Source organism: Trachypithecus francoisi, unplaced genomic scaffold, assembly GCF_009764315.1.
Source record: "Trachypithecus francoisi isolate TF-2019V2 unplaced genomic scaffold, Tfra_2.0 Lachesis_group2, whole genome shotgun sequence".
Lineage (NCBI taxonomy): Eukaryota > Metazoa > Chordata > Mammalia > Primates > Cercopithecidae > Trachypithecus > Trachypithecus francoisi.
Genome location: NW_022681465.1, coordinates 101741957 through 101768649, shown reverse-complemented (window position 1 = coordinate 101768649; position 26693 = coordinate 101741957). Strand labels below are relative to the sequence as shown.

Sequence of the window (26693 nt, the reverse complement as noted above, 5' to 3'; positions counted from 1 at the left end):
CATGGCTTTTTAGATTTTCAGTATAAATGTGAAGAATTGTGTACTGATCCTTAACACAACCAACAAAATCTCAATTATGAAAAAATAAATGATGAAAGACAGGATACTTCCCCCTAAGATCAGGAATAAGACCAAAATGCCCACTCTCGCTTCTATTAAATATTGAACTATAGGTTCCAGCCAGGGCAATTAGGTAAGAAAAAGAAATAAAAGGCATTCAGGTAAGAAAGTATCAAAGGTTGAATTGTGTCCCCTAGAAAGATACGTCAAAGTCTTAATCCCAAATAATGTGAACATGACATTATTTAAAAATAGGGTATTTGTAGATATAATCAAATTTAGATGAGGTCATATTGGATCAGAGTTGGTCCTAATCTAATATGACTGGGGTCCTTTCCTTATAAGACGAGAGGATACACATACAGAAAGGGAAAATGCCATGTGATAATGGAGGCAGAGGGTGGAAGTATGCTGCTGCACGCTGGGAAATGATAAGGAAAGCTGGCTACCACCAGAAGGCAGGAGAAAGGCATGTGATGGTTCTTCCTCAGAGCCTCCAGAAGGAACCAACATTGGTGACACCTTGATTTTAGACTTCTAGACTCTAAAGCTGTGAGAGAATAAATTTGTTTTGTTTTGTTTTGTTTTTCTCATCTCCGTAAGTGCCTGGAGAATTTTTTGTGGGTAAAAGCTACCAACTTTGTAGTTCAAAGAGTACCCAACTTAAATTTTTTTATTTTAGGCCGGGCACGGTGGCTCACACCTGTAATCTCAGCATTTTGGGAGGCCAAAGTGGGAAGATCACCTGAGGTCAGAAGTTCGAGACCAGCCTGACCAACATGGTGAAACCTCATCTCTACTACAAATACAAAACTTAGCTGGGTGTGGTGGCGGGCGCTTGTAATCCCAGCTACTCTGGAGGCTGAGGCAGGAGAATCACTTGAAACTGGGAGGCGGAGGGTGTAGTGAGTCTCCGAGATGGCACCACTGCACTCCAGCCTGGGCAACAGAGTGAGACTCTGTCTTTAAAAATATATATATATATAGTTATTTTATGATAGATTTATCAGGATGTAATCTCCTCATAAGTTGAGGAGCATCTGTACTTCGTTACAGTGATCCTAGGAAACTAATACAGAAAGAAGTAAAACTATCTTTATTTGCAGATGACATGATTTGACATATAGAAAATCCTAAGAAATCTACCAAAGAAGTTGCAGGATATAAAGCTAATATACAAAAATCATTTTTATTTCTACACACTTGCAACGAACAATCCAAAAACAAAATTAAGAAAACAATCCCAGGCTGGGCACAGCGGTTTATGCCTGTAATCCCAGCACTTTGAGAGGCCGGGGTGGGTGGATCACCTGAGATCAGGAGTTTGAGACCAGCCTGACCAACATGCAGAAACCCCATCTCTACTAAAAATACAAAATTAGCAGGGTGTGGTGGCATATGCCTGTAATCCCAGCTACTCGGGAGGCTGTGGCAGGAGAATCGCTTGAACCAGGGAGGCAGAGGTTGTGGAAAGCCAAGATGGCACCACTGCACTCCAGCCTGGGCAACAAGAGGGAAACTCCGTCTCCAAAAACACCCAAAGAAAACAATCCCATTCACAATAGTGACAAAAATAACATACTTGGAAATAAATTTAACAAACAAATGCAAACTTTATATGCTAAAAACTACAAAACATTGTTGAAAGTAAAAGATCTAAATCAGCCAAGTGTGGTGGCTCACACATGTGAGTACTTTGGAAGGCCAAAGCAAACAAATCACTTGAGGCCAGGGAACTAGTCTGGCTAATATAGTGAAACCCCATTTCTAATAAAAATACAAAAAAATAGTTGGGTGTAGTGGCACATGCCTGTAATCTCAGCTACTCAGGAGACTGAGGCAAGAATTGCTTGAACCCAGGAGGTGGAGGTTACAGTGAGCCGAGATTGCACCACTGCATTCCAGCCTGGGTGACAGAGCAAGACTCTGTCTTAAAATTAAAAATTTAAAAAAAAAAGTAAAGAAGATTTAAATAAACGGGAAAGATCTCATATTCCTCGACCAAGAATCTCAACACTGTTAAGATTGCATTACCCCTTAAACTGATCTCCAGATGCAATGCAATCCCACTAAGATTCCTAGCTGACCACTTTGCAGAAACTGACAAGTTGATTTTAAAATTCTTATGGGGCAAAATTCATATGGGGCCAAGGATAGTGGCTCATGTCTGAAATTTCAGCACTTAGGGAAGCTGAGATGAGAGAATCACTTAAGGCCAGGAGTTTGAAACCTGCCTGGGCAACACTGTGGGGCCCTGTCTGTACCAAAAAAATGTAACATAAAATAAAATACACATGAAATTGAAAGGGACCCACAATAGCCAAAACCATTCCAAAAAACAATAAAGTAAAACTCACACTTCCCAATTCAAAAACTTACTACAAAGCAGCCAGGCACAGTGGCTCATGCCTGTAATCCCAGCACTTTGGGAGGCCGAGGCAGGCGGATCACAAGGTCAGGAGATCGAGACCATCCTGGCTAACACAGTGAAACCCTGTCTCTACTAAAAAAAGAAAAATATTAGCTGGGCATGGTGGCGGGCGCCTGTATCCCCAGCTACTTGGGATGCTGAGGCAGGAGAATGGCGTGAACCCAGGAGGCGGAGCTTGCAGTGAGCTGAGATCGCGCCACCTGGAGTGCATCCAGCCTGGGCGACAGACCAGACTCCGTCTCAACACCAAAAAAACAAACAAACAAAAAAACTTACTACAAAGTAACAGTGATCAATATAGCATCACTAGCATAAGAATAGACATATAGATCTATGCAACAGAATTCAGAATTCAGAAATAAACCCATACAGCTATGGTCAGCTGATTTTTGATAAAAGTGTCAAGACTACTCAATGGGGAAAGAACAGTCTTTTCGAATAAATGGTGATACGACAAATGGATAGCCACATGCAAAAGAAATAAGTTGGATAATGAGGTTATCCATGTACAAAAATTAACTCAACATGGATCAAAGACTTAAATGTAAAAGCAAAAATCTCTTTTAGAAGAAAAATGGGTAAATCTTTATGACCTTCGGTTTGACAAAGGACTCAGATCTGACAACAGAAGCATGAGCAACAAAAGAAAAAATAGATTAACTGAACATCAAAATTTAAAACTTTTTGCTTTAAAGGAAATCATCAAGAAAGTGAAAAGACAACCCACAGTAAGGGAGGAAATATTTGCAAATCATATACCTGATAAGGGACTTTTATCTAGAATATATAAAGACTCCTTACAACTCAATAATAAAGAGACAAATAGCACAATAAAAGAAAAACGGACAAAATATTTGAACACACATTTCTCAAAGATGATACACAAATGGCCAATAGGAACATAAAATGTGCCTGACATCATTAGTCACCAAGGAAATACAAATCAAAACCACAATGAGACACCACTTCACACTCACTAGGACAGCTAGATCCAAAAAGTCAAGCCAGGCACAGTGGCTCATGCCTGTAATCCCAACACTTTGGAAGGCTGAGGGAAAAGTATCACTTGAGGACAGGAGTATGAGACCAGCCTGAGCAACACAGCAAGACCCCACCTCTACCAAAAAAAAAAATTAGATGGGCATAGTGGCACACACCTGTAGTCACAGCTACTTAGAATGCTGAGTGGAAAGGATCATTTACACTTAGAAGGTCAAGGCTGTAGTGTGCTACAATTGTGTTACTGCACTCTAGTTTGAGTGACAATGCAAGGCCATCTAAAAAAAAAAAAAAAAAAAAAAACGAACAAAAAAAACCAAAAAGTGAAATAACAAGTGCTGGCAAGGACATGGAAGAACAGAAACCCTCATAAACTGCTGGTGGGAATGTAAAATGGTATAGCTACTTTGGAAAACAGTGTGGCAGTTCCTCAAATGATGAAACATTGAGTTACCATATGACCCAGCAATTACATTTCTAGAAATGTACCCAAGAGAAATAAAAACATATATCTATACAAACACTTGTACGTGACTGTTTACAGCACCATTATGTATAACAGACAAAAAATAAAAATAATCCAAATGTTCTTGAATGGATGAATGGATAAACAAAATGTACCATATCCATATGGAATATTATTAGGCTACAAAAAGTAAGGAAGTATCACTACATGCTGCAACGTAGATGAACAGTAAAAATGTTACATTAAGTCAAAGAAGTCAGACACAAATGACCAGATTTTATAATTTCATGTCTAGGAAATGTCTAGAACAGGCAAATCTATAAAGACAAAAGACAAATTATTGGTTCCCTAGGCTGGGGAGGGTTGGGAGGAAATGAGTAGTGATCGCTAATAAGGTTTCTTTTTGAGGTGATGAAAATGTCCTAAAATTGACTGTGATAATGTTTGCACAATACTAGAAATCACTTACTTGTGCACTTTAAATAATGGGTAAATCATATGGTGTGTGAATTATATGTCAATAAAGCTGTTTTTAAAAAGTTACAATTTCAAGCCTCCACTTGCAAAGGCAAATAAATATTAATAATGGAAGAGTGCCAAATAAAATGCAACAAAACATATTTTAACTTGTTTATACTTAGTATAAATTTAATGCAACTGAATGTTAATATAAAAGTCTATGAGGATATTAAGAGCTCTGCCCAAAAACAAACAAAATCAATGCTTTCACTAGTTTTTACTATTCAGACTAACAGCCCCTTACAAAGAGAAATTAGCTAAGAAGTGTTTGTAAACCTAAAGCTATCAAAATGAACCGCCAGTCTTTTCAAAGTAAACAAAGAATAAAAGGCCAAAACATATTAAAATGGATGCTTACAAATGATGATGCATTCAAATTTTCTTCTTGTTTCATTTCTTCAATAGTCACATCTGTGTTAGGGAGATCATGTTCAACAACAGCTATGCATCCTACATCTGGGACATTCACAGTTATTTCAAGCTGTCAAAATAAAGTTTTATCATTTCATTTTGGCATATTAAAAACAGCAAAACAAAACCTCATCTTCCACATCAATAAGTAAGATGAAATGCTAAAATAAAGAAATAATCCACATTCATACATAACTTAAAAAATGAAATGGAGTGGCCAGGCACAGTGGCTCACGCCTGTAATCCCAGTACTTTGGGAGGTCGAGGCAGGCGGATCACAAGGTCAGGAGATTGAGACCATCCTGGCTAACACAGTGAAACCCTGTCTCTACTAAAAATACAAAAAATTAGCCAGGTATGGAGGTGGGCGCCTGTAGTTCCAGCTACTAGGGAGGCTGAGGCAGGAAAATGGCGTGAACCCAGGAGGCAGAGCTTGCAGTGAGCCAAGATCGCACCACTGCCCTCTAGCCTGGGAGACAGAGCAAGACTCTGACTCACAAAAAAAAAAAAAAAAAAAAAAAAAAAAATGAAATGGAGTAATTATTTTATTGACTGAGAGCAACTTTGCAAAAGTAAAACATTTAAATTTTTTGAAGGGGCTGTGACTATTACAATCAGTAAGCAAACTTTCTAAGACTCATCTTCTTAGTGCCTGGCATTTCATTTTCCATTTTCTTCACTTTCTCGTTACTTTCCCCTAATTTCTCTGTTCAGTCTGTTAACATTTAGAGAGTGTTCAGTCTGTTAACACTTATAGAGGGCTAGGGGTACAGGGATATAAAGTCAAATGAGACAAGTTTGGTCCCTACCCTCAGTGAACTCACAATCCAACAGAAAAGGAGACATGTAATCAACTAATTATATACTGACATAAATGCTATCTATAATGAGTTGAAAGCCTTTAAAAATATTTATCCAACCGGGCGCAGTGGCTCATGCCTGTAATCCCAGCACTTTGGGAGGCCAAGCCGGGTGGATCACCTGAGGTCAGGAGTTCAAGACGAGCCTGGCCAACACAGTGAAGCCCCATCTCCAATAAAAATACAAAAATTAGCCAGGCATGGTGGTGCCTGCCTGTAGTCCTAGCTACTGGGGAGGCTGAGGCAGGATAATCACTTGAACCCGGGAGGTGGAGGCTGCAGTGAGCCGAGATTGTGCTGCTGCACCCCAGCCTGGGCAACAGAGTAACACTTAGTTCTCAAAAATAAATAAATATATAAATAAAATATTTATCATACCACTGCCCCCACCTCAACTCCCTTCTTCCAAAACCCCAAAGCCTGCATGATTCTTGATACCCAGGGCAACAGCCATGTAAAATAAGAAGTTCAGTCACATTTACTCTCCATTTCTGAGTCCTATTACTTAAAGAGCCCTGTAATCTGAGCACTAAAAAAGTATTTACCTACTAGAATATATACAATACAGTCTGGTTCTTATTATCTTTTTTGTTTTTCTTTTGTTATTCTGAGGCAGGGTCTCACTCATGTCACCCCAGCTGCGGTGGTGCGATGACAGCCACTACGCCCGGGCCTATTCTCTTATTAACAGAAAAAAAGAGTATAAAATATTGTATGGCTGAGTAGAAACTGTGAATAAAGAGTCAAGTCTGAGAATCTGTCTTCATGACATATGTTATTTTTTTTTTGAGACTAGGTCTCACTCTGTCGCCCAAGCTGGGATGCAGCGGCACTATCAGGGCTCACTACAGCCTCAACCTCTCAGGCTCAAGCAATCCTCCTGCCTCAGCCCCCCAAGTAGCTGGGACTATAGGCATGTGCCAGTATACCTAGCTAATTTTTGTATTTTTTGTAAAGATGAGGTTTCACCGTGTTGCCTAGGCTGGTCTCAAACTCCTGCACTCAAGTGATCTGCCCACCTTGGCTTCCCAAAGTGCTGGGACTGTGGGCATGAGCCCCTGTGCCCCGACTTATCTGTTATAATTACATTTGTATGTACCACATCTGCTTCCTCAGATACAAAATTTAGAGAAAAATCTTTGACAATATCTGATAGGACTGGAATGAACTAAAAAATCAAGTGAGCACAGGGGTACATGCCTGTAGTTCTAGCTATTCAGAGGTTGAGGTGGGAGGGGCGCTTGAGCCCAGGAGTTTGAGGCCAGCCTGGACAATACCGCAAGATCTTGTTTCTAAAAAAATGAATTTAAAAACAATAGGCCGGGCACGGTAGCTCACGCCTGTAATCCCAGCATTTGGGAGGCTGAGGCGGGCAGATTGCTTGAGCTCAGGAGTTTGAGACCAGCCTAGGCAACATGGTGAAACCCCGTCTCTACTGAAAATACAAAAAAAAAAAATTAGCCAGGTGTGGTGGTATGCACCTGTAGTCCCAGCTACTCATGTGGCGAGGTGGGACGATTGCTTGAGCCTGGGAGGTGGAGGTTGTAGCAAGCTGAAATCATGCCACCGCATTTCAGCCTGGGCAATGGAATGAGATCCTGTCTCAAAAAAAATAAAAATAAAGAAAAGAAAAGAAAAATAAATAAATACAACAAAAAATGTTAAAGTTCAGGTGATTTGAGAAGAAAAAATTCTTCTTAAAGAGTTGGAACTGGATGGGAAAAGGGAATATTCTATAAAGTAAAAGTTGGTTTTTTAAGCATCATACAGTTTCGTTATTTTAAAAAAGACTTGTAATTCACGTAACAAACAATTCACCCACTTAAGGTGAATAATTCAACGTATTTTGGGATATTCATAGATATGTGCAATTATCATCACATTCAAATGTGGAACATTTTCATCACTTCAAAAATAAACCTTATACCCATTAGTTATCTCTCCCTTAACCTATCTCTCTTCCCCATCTCCCAATCCCTAAGCGACTACTAATCTACTTTCTGTCTCTGTGGATTTTCTTATTTTGGACATTTCATATGAATGGAATCACATAGTATGTGATACTTTGTAACTAGTTTCTTTCCCTTGGCAGAAGGTTCCCAAAATTCATCCATGTTGTGACACATATCAACACTTTATATCCCTTTAGGGCTGGAAAAAACGTTCCATTGTGTTTCAATGCTTTTGTTTCCTCCTGTTGTCCAGGCTACAATGCAGTGGCATGATTGTAGCTCACTGTAACCTCCAACTCCTGGGCTCCAGCAATCCTCCCCACTCAGCCTTCTGAGTAGCTGGGATTATAAATATGCACCAACACACCTCGCTAATTTATTGACTGAATGCAGATATAGGGTCTTGCTATATTGTATAGGCTGGTCTTGAACTTCTGGCCTCAACTGATCCTCCCATCTCAGCCTCCCAAATCACTGGGATTACAGATGTGAGCCACCAACGCCTGGCCTTTCAATGCTTTTTTTTTTTTTTTTTTTTAAAGACAGAGTTTCACTCTTTCGCCCAGGTTGGAGTGCAGTGGTCCTATCTTGGCTCACCACAACCTCTGCCTTCTGGTTTCAGGCGATTCTCCTGCCTCAGCCTCCTGAGTAGCTGGGATTACGGGCGCCCACCACCATGCCCGGCTAATTTTTGTATTTTTAGTAGAGATGGGGTTTCACCATGTTGGCCAGGCTGGTCTCGAACTCCTGGCCTCGTGATCCACCCGCCTCAACCTCCCAAAGTGCTAGGATTACAGGCGTAAGCCACCGTGCCCAGCCTCAAAGCCCAGCTTTTTAAAGAAAATTTTTCTAACATATGCATTTTTTCTAACATATATATTTCCTTGTTTAGTGGCTGGCCACAAGGAATAGAATTTAAGGAAAGCCTCGTTCAATTATTATGACTACTGCTATTTAAAAAGATAGCCTGTATTAATTCAGGGATACAGTCTGGAATCCAATTTTTAGAAGTTAATTACTGATCATAGTTTCACTAGCAATTTGGCTTCACTTAAAGAAAGAAAAATGCAAAATAGATAGCTAAATGAACTCTCATGCAGCATTAACCAGATGTCTTTCCACAAAATTACCCTTCCTTCTGCATTTTCTTGTTTCACATAATGCTTACATTCACTATCTTTACTTTGAATTGTAAGAAACAACCTCATTTTGCATCATTTAAATTAGCTTCAACCATTTTATTAGTTCATTTACTCTAAAACATTTACCAGTTTATTATTAACACGGAATAAAAGTAGGTTTTGACTTCCCTTCATATATGACTTTACAAATTCAGATAATCTGTTAATTCTTAATGGAATTACATTAACATTTAAAGTTTACTTTAATTATCTTAAACATTACTTGAATTGTTTAATGTTTCTTATTGCTTCTTTTATTGTTGCCACTATCTTAGTTAACTCTGATTCATTTCAAATGACTCAGAAACTATCATGAATGCTTACCCAAAACTGACTCAGGTAAGCTCCTCAGTAAGCCAAAGAAGTGACTGAAAATTGAGGCAGAACAGAAAACTCTGAAGTTACCAAGTTGGAATGGCAGACTAAGAGGCAAAAGTGTAAGGAAGCTAAATACGTTCAATATGTTCCTCTAGTTCACAACCCTTAAGATAGTTACTATCAAAAGTTACAACATAGCTACTACCGGTACGCTGTTGATAGGGAGGTAAAAAGATATAACCCTATGAAAAACAGTACAAAGGTTGCTTGAAAAGTTAAGTATAGAATTAACATACGATCCAGGCCAGGTGCAGTGGCTCACACCTGTAATCCCGGCACTTTGGGAGGCCCAGGCAGGTGGATCATTTGAGGTCAGGAGTTTGAGACCAGCCTGGCCAACACGGTGAAACCCCACCTGTACTAAAAATACAAAAAAATTAGCTGGATGTGGTGGCAGGCGCCTGTAATCCCAGCTACTTGGGAGGCTGAGGCAGGAGAATTGCTTGAACCTGGGAGATGGAGGTTACAGCGAGCCAAGATCGCGCCACTGTACTCTACTCCAGTCTAGGCGACAGAGACTCCATCTCAAAAAAAAAAAAAAAGAAGAATTAACATACAATCCAGCAATTCCACTTCTGGGTATATCCCCCAAAAAGTAAAAGCAGAGATTCAAAGAGGTATTTATACAACTATGTTCATACCAGCATTATTTCTAACAGCCAAAAGGTGGAAGCAACCCAAGTGTCCATTGATAATAAAAGAATAAACAAAATGTGATACATGCACACAATGGAATATTATTCAACCTTGAAAATGAACACTCTGACATAAGCTACAACATATATGAACTATGAAAACACTATGCTAAATGAAATAAAATGGTCACACAAAAAAGTACTGTATGATTCCATTTATACGAGGAGTCAAATTACAGAGCCAAGATGTAAAAAAGTGGTTGCCAAAAGGTTAGGGGGAGGAATGGAGAGTTATTGTTTAATGGGTATAGAATTTCAGTTTTAACAAAATAAAAAGAGTTTGCCAGGGGTGCAAGGCAGACCTGGGAGTGACCAGGCCAGACAGGACAGGGATAGGGCTCGAGGGACAGGTATTGAGTGTTTGTATCTTGTATCTTGATTTTTTGCCAGGCTAGGGGACAACCACTCATTGCAGGATGTCTTAATCATCTTAAAAAAGAACGCAGGAGCTCATGCCTGTGATCCCAGCACTTTGGGAGGCCGAGCTCAGGAGTTTGAGATCAGACTGGGCAATGTAGCAAAACCCCATCTCTAAATTAATTAATTTTAAAAAAGAGTTCAGTGGATGGATGGTAGTGATGGTAGCATGACAACATGTACATGTGAAAGTTCTTAATGCCACTGAACCATACGCTTAAAAATGAGTAAGATGGCTGGTCACGCCTGTAACCCCAGCACTTTGGGAGGCCAAGGCTGGTGGACTGCTTGAGTTCAAGAGTTCAAGACCACCCTGGTCAACATGATAAAACCCTGACCCTACCAAAAATACAAACATTAGTCAGGCGTGGTGGTGCACACCTGTTAAGTCTCAGCTACAGGAGGCTGAGGCAGGAGAATCACTTAAACCTGGGAGGTAGAGGTTGCAGTGAGCCGAGATCCCACCACTGCACTCCAGCTTGGGTGAGAGAGTGAGATCCTGTCTCAAAAAAAAAAAAAAGGCCGGGCGCGGTGGCTCAAGCCTGTAATCCCAGCACTTTGGGAGGCCGAGACGGGTGGATCACGAGGTCAGGAGATCGAGACCATCCTGGCTAACACGGTGAAACCCCGTCTCTACTAAAAATACAAAAACTAGCTGGGCGAGGTGGCGGGCGCCTCTTGTCCCAGCTACTCGGGAGGCTGAGGCAGGAGAATGGCGTAAACCCGGGAGGCGGAGCTTGCAGTGAGCTGAGATCCGGCCACTGCACTCCAGTCCGGGAGACAGAGCGAGACTCCGCCTCAAAAAAAAAAAAAAAAAAAAAAAAAAAAAAAAAAAAACAGAGAGAGAGAGATAATAAATTTTAGGTGACATGTATTTTAGCACTTTTTAAATTTTTATTTTATTTTATTTTATTTGAGATGGAGTCTCACTCTGTGGCCCAGGCTGGAGTGCAGTGGCGCAATCTTGGCTCACTGCAACCTTCGCCTCCCAGGGTTCATGTAATTCTCCTGTCTCAGCTTCCCCAGTAGCTGGGACTACAGGCACCTGTCACCACGCCTAGCTAATTTTTGTATTTTAGTAGAGACAGGGTTTCACCTTGTTGGTCAGGCTGGTCTCAAACTCCAGACTTCAGGTGATCCACCCAACTCGGCCTCCCAAAGTGCTGGGATTACAGGTGTGAGCCACCACGCCTGGCCCAATTTTTTTAAAAAAGAAAACAAGTAAGTCCCCTCTAGCTTCTCTATCAACCGGAAAACACCTGCCAAAATGTTAGAAAGATTAATCAGAAAGTAGACTAAGCAGCTTCTATGTACACGTCTAAGCAGATTTCTTTCATTGTTGTTACACTGACTCCCTTGCTGGGCCTGGGCCATGGGAGCTGAGCAATCACAAAAGGTTATACAAAGCCCCAAATTATATTTGGTAGAGGTTATTTAGAGAAAGAACTCTTCAAATCCTAATAATCACTAAGAGAAGAAATAATGTCCCCTAAAAGAAACAAGAGGTAAAAACCAAGTAAGATAAAGTACCAAGGATTAAAAAAAAACAAAACCAAACCTCTTCCATCGTTTCCTCTATCTGAGCAGAAACAGGTTCAGGAGATCTGAGACCAACAGGTACAAATACTGGAGCTTTGTTTACTTCTTCAGGAGCAAGATGACAGCTTTCTTCTTCATAGTCAGACTCAAAATCATCAGCATCATCTTCTTCTTCCTGGGAAGCCCGAAGAGTCACCAGCATGGCCTTGGAAGCTCTAGGTTCCTTCTTAGAGGTCTTACCCCGAACTCGTTTTGATCCACGACCTCTGGTGACATTTGGTTTGATCTTTCTGTGACTTCTCCTTTCACTACGATTTCTCTCATACTCAGATGCAGAAGAGATAGTTGTTTTCCCATCCAGAGCAATTTTAGAGTAATTTGATTCTTTTAACGGTTGTGGACAGCTAGACGTTTAATCAAAACAACAAGTTCATATGCATGCAAGGATAATTTCAATGAAAACCAAACTTTTAGAGTGAAATTCTGGTTCCAGTCATTAAAATGAAAATGCCCACCACCCATTCCTTGAAAATCTTATGCTGTGAAAATAAAAAAGGAATTAACTACTAGTTTCTCATTCAGAGTTAATTCTTAGTTATCTACCTACAAATTTTTCATAGTAAGTTTTTAATTCTGGGCGATTCTTTCCTGTAATAAGAAAGTGAAGATAAAATAAACACAAAACTGATAATTATTAGAAGAAAAACGGATAAAAGACACAGAACTGGCTGGGAGCATTAGCTCACCCCTATAATCCCAGCACTTTGGAAGGACGAGGCAGGTAGATCACTTGAGGTCAGGAGTTCAAGACCAGCCTGGCCAACATGGTGAAACCTGATCTCTACTAAAAATACAAAAATTAGCTGGGCGTGGTGGTGCCCACCTGCAATCCCAGCTACTCAGGAGGCTGAGGCAGGAGAATTACTTGTACCTGGGAGGTGGAGGTTGCAGTGAGCCAAGATCACGCAATTGTACTCCAGCCTGCGCGAGAAGAATGAAATTGTCTCAAAAAAAAAAAAAAAAACATGAAAAAAAAAAACCCCCCACACACAGTACCAATAAATACAGAATATGAGATCAAAAGGTGGTATTAGTTTATCCTACTGGGTAAACAGGTTAAAAGAAAAAGAAGGCAGCAGAAATCCACTAGAGCAGTGCTGGTTTCTAGAACTTAAGTTTCTTTCCATTTTCTTTGAAAACTATAGAAGTAAGGTATTCTTCATTTTGTTTGTGACTCCATTTGAATGAGCACCTTAATTACTTAGCTTAATTACTACTCTTTGGTCACGTTTCTACCCATGTCTAACAGACTCAACACCCAAAAATTTCGTTCTACCAGTAAGTTAAGGTAAAAGTTAAGTGATCTTTATTTCCTATTGTGAAACCTTTTGTTAAATAAAATATTACCTTGTTAGTTTATTGAGATATTGCTCTTCAACAACTGAAGATAGTGAATTATCTCCTACAGTTTCCTCTCCAACCCTTCTTGATGGTCCAGCTTCTAATAATTCAGCATCTATTTTTGCCAAAGCAGACTCGTTGGAACCTACACAATCTTTTCTCGCTGAAACCTCCATAGATGTCAAAAGCTCGGCTTTTTCCTTTGATTTAAGAAGAAATTAAATAGCTATTACTACAGAAACAATCTCTATGTTAATTTAGTTTGTTAGTTTGGCCTAAATCTCCAAGTTTACACATATATACAAGCAATTGGTTGGTCATCTTTTATAACACTAGAAAGTCACTTTTCATGAAAATGGCTACAGTATGGAAGTCAAAACTATATTTTACTCATGCTCTTCATGATCTTGACAAAATAGACCTCACTGAGAATTTTTTTTTTTTTTTTTTTTGCCCAAACTTACTTTTAGAAGGAGCTGGGTGTTGGAAGCTCCTTTCTGCAGCAAATGATCTTCTGGCTTGCCTTCCTTGCTCTGATCTGTTGTGCCTTTTTCTAAAATTGGTTCCTCTTTCTTACTGGGTGCTCTTCCCAAATTTGGCTTAGCCTTTTGGAATTTCCTTCTTGTCATCTGTGCTGAACTAGGAACATACAGTTTATTTTCATGTCTAGAATGAAGTATGAATCATGTTGAAGAACAAAAATCAGAATTTCTTGTTGATATAACAGCTGTTACATCAAACAATTTTGGATACAAATCAATTCTATGTTCAAAGGATTATAAATAAATTGGCAACAAAATCAAGCATGTAAAATGAAACCACACATTGCTGATATGAAAGGAAAAACTTACAAAGCTTTTGTAGGTTCCATTTTCTATATAGCCTGAAGAAGTTTTACAATAATATTAATCTTTTTAAACTTTCATTTATTCATTCTATTATGTGATTTCATGCTATTTTAATTTTCAGAGAAATCACAAGATCAGAAAAAAAAATGCAAGTAGCTGAAGAAGGATTTCATAATGGCACTTTAAACAAATGCTTTCAATTGGACCCCCAAAGCATGAACAAATATATGACAGTTATAACCAATTTGATCCTTCTAGTTCTAAAGTAGGCTTGAAGAGTAGAGTCTATTCTCCTACCATATGCCTGAAATCTCACTAAAAAGGGTTTACTGACAACCAATGCCATAAGCCTCTCAATGTAATCCATTTGTATCTGCCAAATCAGAAAAAGACAATGTTTTAGCATTCAAGAGAGTAGCCACAGCTCCCAAAGTAACCTGAATAGCTATCTAATGGTTTCCTGGAAAATATTTTAGCCACTGGCAAGGATCTGAATTAGGAAGCTTAAAAACTAATATAGGCCAGGTGCAGTGGCTCACGCCTATAATCCCAGCACTTTGGGAGGCCAAGGTGGGCGGATCACCTGAGGTCGGGAGTTTAAGACCAGACTGGCCAGCATGAAGAAACCCCATCTCTACCAAAAAAACAAAATTAGCTGGGCATTGTGGTGCATGCCTGAAGTCCCAGCTACTCAGGAGATTGAGGCAGGAGAATCACTTGAACCTGGGAGGTGGAGGTTGCAGTGAGGTGGCGGTTGCAGTGAGCTGAAGTTGCACCATTGCACTCCAGCCTGGGCAACAAGAGCGAAACTCTGTCTCAAAAAAAAAACAAAAAAAAAACTAATATAAATCTGGATATTTATAAAGAATAACTGGATATATAAGTACCTATCATGAGTTCTCTGAAAGGTCTGCATTAAAAACTAATCTTTTTTTTTTTTTTTGAGATAGAGTTTCGCTCTTGTCACCCAGGCTGAAGTGCAATGATGTGATCTCAGCTCACCGCAACCTCCGCCTCCAGGTTCAAGTGATTCTCCTACCTCAGCCTCCCGAGTAGCTGGGATTACAGGCATGCGCCACTATGACTGGTCAATTTTTCTATTTTTAGTAGAGATGGGTTTCACCATGTTGGCCAGACTGGTCTCAAACTCCCAACCTCAGGTGATCCACCTGCCTCAGCCTCCCAAAGTGCTGGGATTACAGGCATGAGCCACCACGTCTGGCCTAAAAACTAATCTTAAGCAATATTCCTAAATAAAAATTACCTAGGAGTAGTTACCACATTTCCAAATGTACTAACCCTCCTACATTCTTCTGGCAGTAAACAACACGGAAGTTCACAGGAAATTCTAACAAGGTTACAATGCTGGCTAATGTAGACTAATTACATGGGAAAACAAATCATATTTAAGTATAAGCTATTTACAATCAAATGTGATTCTGCAGAGGTATTTAAGAATAAAATATAAATAAGACCAATGTGCTACTGAAGTCAAAAGGACAACAAAATGCCAAATTGGCTGGGTGTGGTGGCTCAAACCTGTAATCCCAGCACTTTGGGAGGCCAACGCAGGTGGGTCACTTGAGGTCAGGAGTTCAAGACCAGCCTGGCCAACATGGTAAAACACGATCTCTATGGAAAATACAAAAATTAGCTGGGTGTGGTGGTAGGCACCTGTAATCCCAGCTACTCAGGAGGCTGAGGCACAAGTATTGCTTGAACCTGGGAGATGGAGGTTGCAGCGAGCCGAGATCATGCCAGTGAACTCCAGCCTGGCGACAAGAGCATAACTCTGTCTCAAATACACAAAACAAAACAAAAAAACAACCCACAAGATGCTGAACCTAAGAATAAACTAACTGTAAAACTATACAGAGAGAGGCCAGGCGCACTGGTTCATGCCTATAATACCAGCCCTTTGGTAAACTGAGGCAGGTAGATTATTTGAGGTCAGGAGTTCAAGACCAGCCTGGCCACATGGTGAGACCCCTTCTCTACTAAAAATACAAAAATTAGCCAGGCATGGTTGCAGGCACCTACAATCCCAGCTATTCAAGAGGCTGAGGCAGGAGAATCGCTTGAACCCAGAAGACGGAGGCTGTAGTGAGCCGAGATCACGCAATGCACTCCAGCCTGGGCAACAGAACAAGACTTCATCTCAAAAAAACAAACAAAAACTATACAGAGATAGTTACTTTCAATTACTGTACGGCTAACAGCTGAAATATACTTCACGAACTAGAAAAGGTTAAAAAAAGGGGGGGACAATGGGCATGACAGGTTTCCATACAGGATTTTTTTTTTTTTTTTTTAATAGATGGAGTCTCGCTCTGTCGCCCAGGCTGGAGTGCAGTGGCGCAATCTCAGCTCACTGCAAGCCCCGCCTCCCAGGTTCATGCCATTCTCCTACCTCAGCCTCCTGAGTAGCTGGGACTACAAGCGCCTGCCACCACACCCGGCTAATTTTTTGTGTTTTTAGTACAGACAGGGTTTCACTGTGTTAGCCAGGATGGTCTCGATCTCCTGACCTCGTGATTCACCCACCTTGGCCTCCCAAAGTGCTGGGATTACAGACGTGAGCCACCATGCCTGGCCCCATACAGGAAGTTTTAAAGTCAGATCTCTCTCATCAAGAAATACAAAGGCTAAGCATAAAATAATCTGAAACACAAAAAGTTTGTTTCAAGAAACACTGCCTATGTAACTGCAGAATTTGCTAGTCTGAAAGTTATAAATCCTGAAAACTAAACTGCTTGGCCAGGCACAGCAACTCATGCCTGTAATCCCAGCATTTTGGGAGGTCAAAGCAGGACAATCACTTGAGCCCAGGAGTTCGAGACCAGCCTGGGTGACATGGTGAAACCGTCTCCACAAGAAATAAAAAAATAGCCAGGTGTGGTGGTACACACTTGCAGTCCCAGCTACTTGGGAGCTGAGGCAAGAGAATCACTTGAGTCTGGGAGATTGAGGCTACAGTGAGCCGTGACTGTGCCACTGCACTCCAGCCTGGGCGACAGAGCAAGACTCTGTCTCAAAAAAAAAAAAAAAAAAAAAAAAAAGCTAAACTGCCAACATTACTTTGTGTAAGTCACTTAAACGCTCTAGATCTATTTAGTCAGTTAGAAATGAAAGCATTAGGGAAGGCTGCCCTCAAGGTCACTAGTGTTTTAAAGGCTCACTTGGGGTAAAAATCAAAATCCTTGCAATTGCCCTATATAATCTATCCATCTCTATCCTCAGCCTTTACCTCCCATACATCTACTATTCTTCCTCTTTTGCACTCTGTCCTACGTTGGCCTCTTTGCTGTTCCCCAAGCATGCCAGCACACTCTCCTCTTGCCTTAGTGCTTTGAATTGTTTCCTCTTCCCCAGGACATCCCCTAGACTCAACATACTCCTTTACTTCTTTCTTTTGTTCTTAAAGGTGCACAGCACCCCCACCTGGCTAATTTTGGTATTTATTTTGTAGAGAAAGGGTTTTGCCATGTTGGCCGGGCTGGTCTCAAACTCCTGAGCTCAACTGATCTGCCCATCTCGGCCTCCCTAAATGCTGGGATTACAGGCATGAGCCACCACAGCTGGCCCTTCACTTCTTTTCAATGCATCCTTTTTATTTTTAGAGTGACTTTTGCTCTTGTCACCCAGGCTGGAGTGCAATGACACGATCTCGGCTCACTGCAACCTCCGCCTCCTGGGTTCAAGCGATTCTCCTGCCTCAGCCTCCCAAGTAGCTGGGATTACAGACAGGCATACACCACCACGCCTGGCTAATTTTGTATTTTTAGTAGAGATGGGGTTTCTCTATGTTGGTCAGGCTGGTCTCAAACTCCCGACCTCAGGTGATCCACCTGCCTCAGCCTCCCAAAGTGCTGGGATTACAGACGTAAGTCACCGCACCCGGCCTTCAATGCACCCTTTCAATGATGCTTTCTCTGGTCACTGCTGATTAAAAATTGAATCCCCAATCACAATACCCCCTACTCAAAACTTTATTTTTCTCTACTTATTTATCACTTATTTATTCAACTTATTTCTCTTGTTTATAATCTGCTTCTCAATTAGAATATGAACTCCACAGTGATAGCCTTTTTTTCTTTGTTCATTCGTACATCATCAGCACTTAGAACAACACCTGGCACACAGCAGACACTAAAACGTTTGTGGAATAAATGAGTATGTAAGGTTATTGTCAGTGGTAAAATTCTAATTTTTTTTTTTTTTTTTTGAGATGGAGTCTCGCTCTGTCGCCCAGGCTGGAGTGCAGGGGCGCGATCTCCGCTCACTGCAAGCTCCTCCTCCCGGGTTCATGCTATTCTCCTGCCTCAGCCTCCAGAGTAGCTCGGACCACAGGCACACGCCGTCACTCCTAGCTAATTTTTTGTATTTTTAGTAGAAATGGGGTTTCACCATGTTAGCCAGGATGGTCTCGATCTCCTGACCCTGTGATCTGCCCACCTCAGCCTCCCAAAGTGTTAGGATTACAGGCGTAAGCTGCTGCACCTGGCCAAAATTCTATAATTCTTTAAGATCAAAAAGGGATTATACATAGAAAATAATCCCATAGTTAGTAATTAGGAGAAGTGAATGATGTAAACAAATTCATTTGCAATGTTTCCTAGACATTATCAGAGTTAAATTGCTCTGAGATCAATCATAAACCTAATCCAATATAGCATTTGTAATATAACTGTAATGAATTTTAGTAAAAAACATTTCAATAAAATATCCAGTTTTAAAAACTGAAAAAATGGCTAAGTAAGGGAACCTAAAATTAATGTGAAATAAAAATTGGCCTTAATCTTAAAAGCAATATGGAAAGACTTTACAATGCACAGCACAGGAAACAATCAACAAAGTGAAGAGACAACCTACAGAATGGGAGAAAAAAATTCCCAACTATCCATCTCACAAAAGTTAATAACCAGAATATATAAGGAACAAAAACAACTCAATAGCAAAAAACAAATAATCTGATTAAAGAATAGGCAAAAGATCTAAACAGACAGTTCTGAAAGACATACAAATGGCCAACAGGTATCTGACAAAATGTTCAACATCATTAATCATCAAGGAAACACAAATCAAAACAGCACTGAGATATCATCTCACTGCAGTTAAAATGGCTACTATTAAAAACACAAAAAATTACAAATACTGGTCAGGATGTGGAGAAAGGGGAAAACTCATATGCTGTTCATGGGAATATAAAGTAGGAATGCCATTATGGAAAAAAGTATGAAAGTTCCTCAAAAAACTAAAAATAGAACTACCATTTGATTGAGCCATCCTACTGCCAGGTACATGTCCAAAAGAAAGGAAATCAGTGTATCAAAGAGATATCTGAACTCTCACATTTACTGCAGTGGTATTCAAAATAGCCAACACATAATATCAACCTAAGTGTCCAGCAACAAATGAATAAAAAAAGTGAGAAAATGTGGTGTATATATATACAATGGAATGTTATTTAACCATAAAAAAGAATGAAATCCTGTCATTCACAGCAACATAGATGGAACTAGAGGTCATTATGTTAGGTGAAATAAGCCAGGCACAGAAAGACAAATATTGCATGTTCTCACTCATATGTAGCAGCTTAAAAAGTGGATCTCATGGAGGTAGGGATTAGAATGGTGCTCACCAGAGACTAGGAAGGCAAGAGGGAAGAGAGTAATGAGAAGCTGATTAGTGTGTACAAAAACACAGTTAGATAGAAGGAGTAAGTTCTGGTATTCAATAGTACAGTAGGAAAAGTATAGTTAACAATCACTTATTGTATTATTTCAAAATAGCTAGAAAATTATGTTGCCAATATAAAGATAAATGTGTGCGGTGATGGATATCCCAGTTACTCTGATTGATAATTATATACTGTGTATAATGTATCAAAATATTACATGTAGTCCAAAAATACATGTAACTATTATACATCCAAAAAAAAAAAATGTAAGGCTTTTTAAGACAAAAAGCGGGGGGACGGGGTGGGGGCTGTAATATTGGAAAGAAAAGTAATCCAGACTGGGCACAGTGGCTCATGCCTGTAATCCCAGCACTTTGGGAGGCTGAGGTGGATGGATCACCTGAGGTCAGGAGTTCCAGACCAGGCTGGCCAACATGGTGAATCCCTGTCTCTACTAAAAATACAAAAATTAGTAGGGTGTGGCGGTAGGTGCCTGTCATCCCAACTACTCGGGAGGCTGAAGCACAAGAATTGCTTGAATCTAGGAGGCCAAGGTTGCAATGAGCCACTATCCAGTCACTGCCCTCTGAGACTCTGTCTCCAAAAAAAAGTAATCCATACTAAAATGAAAACTTCACATTAGAAACTTGTCTAAATGAAAGCAAACTGCTTCAAGCATCTAAAATTAACAGAGGTCGGGCATGGGGGCTCACCGTGTAATCCCAAGATTTTGGGAGGCCGAGACAGGCGGATTACTTGAGCTCAGGAGTTCAGGACCAGCCTGGGCAACCTGCTGAAACCCCATCTCTACAAAAAGATACAAAAATAATAGCCAGGCATGATGGTGTGCACCTGTGGTCCCAGCTACTCGTGGCTGAAGTGGGAGGATCACTTAAGCCCAGGAAGTTGAGGCTGCAGTGAGCTGTGACTGCACTCCATCCTGGGCGACACAGTGAGATACCTTGTCTCAAAAAGTAAATATAATAAAAGAAAATATAAATCAATAGCACCTGTTTCAACAGATGACCTAACATGCCCAAATTCTAGCTTCACCCAACTAGAGAGGGTAAAAAAAGGATACAATAACATCTCCTCTGCATTTCCCAGAAATGCCAAAGTCACTCTACCTAATTAAAGGAAGCTGAAATATTTAAAGTATATTCTTAAGTGCTGAAAACATCCTGGAGGAAAATTAATAAATACTTCACTAAAACATGTTCTAGTCACAAAGACGGTAAATTAGATGGACCAAGAACTATACACAGAAAGGAAAGGCGTTTTTACTAAAGAACACATCTTGCTTTAATATCAATAATAATAAGGCAGATAGCAAGTAATAAATAAAAGTGGTAATGTTAAAACTTCTTCATCCTACTAGCTCATCTCATATAAAAGATATCATTCTTACCATTTGGCTTTGATACAGTTACCTCTAAATATAGTATACAGTAAGTACTTTATAGCACTACCTATTAATGAATTGTAGTCAGTAGGTTATAAACATCTTTTGTTTCGTATTTGTTATTTTTATAGAGACGAGGTCTCACTATGTTGCCCAGGCTGGTCTTGAACTCCTGGACTCAAGCGATTCTCTCGTCTTGGTTTCCCAAAGTGCTGGGATTACAGGCGTGAACCACTGCGCCTGGCCTGAATTTCTAAAAAAGATACAAAGAACTTAAGAATCTTTGTCTACTATTAAAAGTTTAGTTTCAGTACCAAAAAGTAGGATGCTTGTCAAACTTTTCAGAGAAATTACATATACTTAAGAGAATATCACATACTTAAGAGAATATCAGCCATGCAATTCATACAGTATTCGAGAAGCAGATTTAAAAGACTCTCTAGTATCAAAAGTATTTATTACTTTATCCTTTTAACATTTTCAGGATGTGAAGTTATTAATATACAAAGTCAACTATGCAAAAATATAACCTTTATCTTTGAAAAGTCTTACGTTTTTCTCATTAAAAGCAAACTTACCTGATTGTTTCATCTGTTTTGTTAATATGAAGGTTTTCTACAAGAACCACCTGACTTTGATTTTCACACATTCTGTGTTCTGAAACTGTGGAAGATGGAACTTCAATTTCAGTTTCAATTTGAGGATTTGACTGAAAAGACAAAATCCTATTAGTATGTTATTTTTATAGCAGAATATATCTCTTAAAATATTTCCATCATTAAGAAAGATATTTGGTTTTCTAAAATCCCTTTTCTTTTTTAAATTTTTATTTATTTATTTCAAAATAGTCTCATCATACTGCCCAGGTTGGTCTTAAACTCCTAAGCTCAAGTGATCCTCCTTCCTCAGCCTCCTGAGTAACTGGGATTACAGGCACATACCACCATTGGTGGCTAATTCTTTAAAATTAGATGCAAACTGGATATGTAATGTTCATATTCTGTTGCCAAAACGAGGATGCCTAGTTCAGAGAAAAGTTTCAAAGATTATTGCAATAATATGTTTACATAATACTTTGAAACCTATAATAGTCACCTGCTATGAAATTAAAAATAAACAAAACTTTAATTTTTTTTTTAAAAAGAGCTTTTTGGTTCAAATAAAGATTATTTTAAACCCAGACTTTGCACTGCTAAACAGAAAAATAAGAACTACCTAAAATGAACATTTTTAGGCATTATACTACTTAGACTTTTTTCCTAATACCAAAAGTCCCATTAATAAGAGATTAAACTGTCATTCAAAACAGCACGTTATACAGCAAAAATGATGTTACTAACATATTTATTGATCCAGAAAGCCACTTAACATAGTATTAAGTAACAGAAAGTTATAATATGTAATGACTTTATTGCTTAAATCTGCATAAATGTGCATGTATGTGTGCATGGAAATAGATCCAGTAAGATATGTCAAAGGTTTTCAGTGGTTATCTCAGAGTAAGATCTGTGGTATTTATTATATTATTTTGTCTTTTACGATGAATAGCTTCATTAATTTGAAAAGAAATACATCTTTTTCACTTAAAAAAAAAAATCCAGAAGAGCAAATCTGAAACAAAACTGGAAACTGTATTCATTGAGTAGAATAAGTGTCAGATGCCTGTATTTCTAAGCCATGTCTGAGCTGTAACTTATTTTAAATGCATTAAAAGGCTCAATTTAATTACATAACAATAACTCACCGCAGTTGAGATTTTCTTCTCGGTTTCATCTTTTCGTAATATTGTTCTTTCTTCCTTAATTATGCCTTTGGCATCACCTTTGTCTACTATTTGCCTCTGTCCTGTCTTTCTTACATTTGGTCTCGGTCTCTGAAGTCGGCCCCTTACTGGTCGAGCAGTTTGGATAACACTTTCCTTCATTTCTTGCTGGAAAGTGTTTATATTATTAGTTCTAAACAAGAGCACAGGGAGAAAGTCAGGGCACTTGACTGTAAAAGTTGAAAACCAACGTAAAAATGTAAAATTTGGATCTCCTCTAATAAACGCTCTAAAAAATACTCTGGGCCGGGCGCGGTGGCTCAAGCCTGTAATCCCAGCACTTTGGGAGGCCGAGACGGGCGGATCACAAGGTCAGGAGATCGAGACCATCCTGGCTAACACGGTGAAACCCCGTCTCTACTAAAAAATACAAAAAACTAGCCGGGCGAGGTGGCGGGCGCCTGTAGTCCCAGCTACTCGGGAGGCTGAGGCAGGAGAATGGCGTGAACCCGGGAGGCGGAGCTTGCAGTGAGCTGAGATCCGGCCACTGTACTCCAGCCCGGGCAACAGAGCGAGACTCCATCTCAAAAAAAAAAAAAAAAAAAAAAAAAAAATACTCTGTACCATCAAAGGGAAATTGCTTTCTGATTATAAACATCTTACTTTACAAAAGAAAATAGTTATTTCAATTCTCAAAAGGTAATAAACTTATATAATATGCCTAGAGTAGCTAAATATACAGACAGAATGGTGGTTGCCAGGAGCTGGAAGAAGAGGAGAATAAGTTAATATTTAATGGGTAGAGAGTTTCATTTTACAAAGATGAAAAATAAAGTCTAGAGATGAATGGTGGTGGCAACGGGACAATAATGTGAATACACTTAAACCCACTGCACATTAAAAAATAGTTAAAAAGGTAAATTTTATGTTATGAGTATTTCACCAATTTTTAAAAGGTAATGAATATATATAGCTCATATACATACAGGCTGAGCAGCCCTCATCCAAAATGCTCAGGACCAGAAATGTTTCAGATTTCAGACTTTTTTAGATTTGGAAATATTTGCATTATACTTATCATTTGAGCATCCCTACTTTGAAAATCCAAAATGCTCCACTGAGCATTTCTTTTGAGCATCATATCAGCTCTCAAAAAGTTTTAGATTATGGAGCATTTCAGAATTTTTTATTAGGGATGCTCAGCCTATAGTTTTTAAATGCATTGCTTGGTATAGGCTCTTACACAGCTGACAATGCAGATAAGCAGGCAACCATTAGATGGTGTTGAATTCAATCTGATATTATATTTTAGGCAGTCTGCTATATCAATAAAATTAAAACAATATTCTTTATGTTCACTTTTTAAATGAATTAACATATCTCAATAAAAATGAGAAATATTTAAAACAAGTATCTCTCTTATTTTATATTTTCAAAGAAAATCACTGTTTACCCCACAGAAACAACTAAGTCATTTTCCTGGGCTTGTGCTGACTGAGACTCCTCTTTAGGTTCACAAGAATTTGAAGATGAAAGGTTCTTTTCAGTCTGTGTACATGGCAATATCACAGCCTCCTCATTCCTGTGACCTGATGTGTCTTTTTCTCTTGATATCATTAGGGAAGCTTCATCCTAAAAGGTAGAAAACAAAATTTCATTCAGGGTTGCTAAAAGTATAAGGAAATAAGAACTTTCTTATTCTATTAGTACAAGTATAAACTGATACCATCTTTGTAAAGAATAATAAGTTAGTCTACACCAAAATTCTAAATTCCCAGCAATTCCACTTCTAGAAATGTATCTTATAAATACTCAACAAGTACAAATATACACACAAAAATATTTATTGTAATAATTTAAGCACCACCTCCCTCATGGGGAAAGACAAACAAAAAATCAGAAATAAGACAGATCTATCATTAGGGGACTGAATAAATAAATTTTAATTTCTTTACAATGCAATACTACCTGATCATTTAAAAGAAGATATATCTCTTTGTACTAATCTAAAAAGAAGCTCACAATATTGTAGGTGGAAAAATCAGAAGGCAAAAATTAATGTCATTTTGGAAAACAATAAAAATACCTTCCCATTTTATTATTTTAAAACTGTAAGACCTGTAATCCCAGCACTTTAGGAGACCGAGATGGGTGGATCACGAGGTCAGGAGATCGAGACCATCCTGGCTAACACGGTGAAACCCCGTCTCTACTAAAAATACAAAAAAATTAGCCGGGCGAGGTGGCAGGCGACTGTAGTCCCAGCTACTCGGGAGGCTGAGGCAGGAGAATGGAGTGAACCCGGGAGGCGGAGCTTGCAGTGAGCTGAGATCTGGCCACTGCACTCCAGCCTGGGCAACAGATCGAGACTCCGTCTCAAAAAAACAAAAAAAACCAAAAAAAACTGTAAGACCAAAAAGTGTAAGTGGATATATTCAAAATTGCTGTATGATTAACTTGGGGGAAAGGGATGTGACATTATAAGACTTTCACTTTTTAGAATACATATATTTTTCCAAATTGAAATTTCTACAATCAGAAAGTGTAATACAAATGTAACTTACCTTTTATGAATATAAGCATAGGAGAAAAGGTACAAATGTTGATGTACAGTAAAGTACTGAGCTGTTTTAAGATGTCAAATAAGAGTTTTAATTCTAAAAAGGACTTTATATGTGGAAAACATTCAGTTTATAATTATTCATTTCATTTCAACGTTTTTGATGGTATATCACACAATTTTAATCTGTTATGGACCAAGTTAATAAAGTAAACAAAATATCACCTTTAACTCAAATCAACCTTTTAACTCTTCATTTCACCTTCACAACAGACTGAAATAAAAAACTATTATTCTTGCCAGGGGCCATGGCTCAGTGTAATCCCAGTACTTTGGGAGGCCAAAGCAGGTGAATCACGAGGTCAGGAGTTCGAGATCAGCTGTGAACCCCGTCTCTACTAAAAATACAAAAAAAAAAAAAATTAGCCGGGCATGGCAGTGCATGCCTATAGTCCCAGCATTCAGGAGGCTGAGGCAGGAGAATCACTTGAACCCGGGAGGTGGAGGTTGCAGTGAGCCAAGATTGCACCACTACACTCCAGCTTGGGAACAGAGTGAGACTTCATCTCAAAAAAAAATAAAAATAAAAAACCTATTATTGTCATTTTTTCTATGAAGAAAATTATTTCGTCAATGGTCACAAACCCAGAACAGGAACCAGAGCCCAGACCTCCTAAACGCTTTCCCACAACATGCTTGCCCATTATCAGGTATCTGAGATTCTTACACAAATTGTGTGGAACAATGAGGCACATTAAGCATGGGAGCAACATTACATGCAGCAAAAATTACAGAAATATTTGTAAAATTTTAATGCCAGGTGCTTTTATTAGCTCTAATAATTTAAAACAAACAAAAAACCCACACACAGAACTTCCATCTTAAATATTACTCACATGTTGAGAAGGGAGAGTATCAGCTTGTTCATTATTTTCTTGCATCACAATAGTCTCCATTTTCTTGGTTTCTGATTTCTTCTCATATATATTTTTTTCTGATTCTGTAGTCTCTCTCTTCAAAGCTGCTCTTGCTAAGTTTGGTTTTGGTCTTTTGAATCTACTCCTCACAAAAGGTGCTGGTTTAACTTCAAGTGACTTCTGTTCTTGAGGAAGAGATCTACTTTTGGAACAAG

The 26693-nt window shown here is 39.1% G+C and overlaps 1 protein-coding gene across 9 annotated transcripts in view; it reads right to left on the bottom strand.

The window, feature by feature from the left end:
• Positions 1-26693, bottom strand: part of BDP1 (B double prime 1, subunit of RNA polymerase III transcription initiation factor IIIB) — a 122880-nt gene that overhangs the window by 32680 nt on the left and 63507 nt on the right. For 7 of the 9 annotated variants that reach the window (XR_004429858.1, XR_004429857.1, XR_004429859.1 and 4 more), the window contains 8 exons: positions 26458-26680; positions 24455-24633; positions 22984-23194; positions 21818-21948; positions 13774-13975; positions 13316-13509; positions 11928-12312; positions 4834-4956 (listed from right to left, as the gene is read on the bottom strand). Coding sequence is in view for 6 of the 9 variants with exons in the window: in XM_033179822.1 (XP_033035713.1) it covers positions 4834-4956; positions 11928-12312; positions 13316-13509; positions 13774-13975; positions 21818-21948; positions 22984-23194; positions 24455-24633; positions 26458-26680 (1648 nt within the window). In the remaining 3 variants the exon portion in view is untranslated. The remainder of the gene's footprint in view (positions 1-4833; positions 4957-11927; positions 12313-13315; positions 13510-13773; positions 13976-21817; positions 21949-22983; positions 23195-24454; positions 24634-26457; positions 26681-26693) is intronic. The other 2 variants (XM_033179826.1, XM_033179824.1) reach the window with 2 other exon arrangements.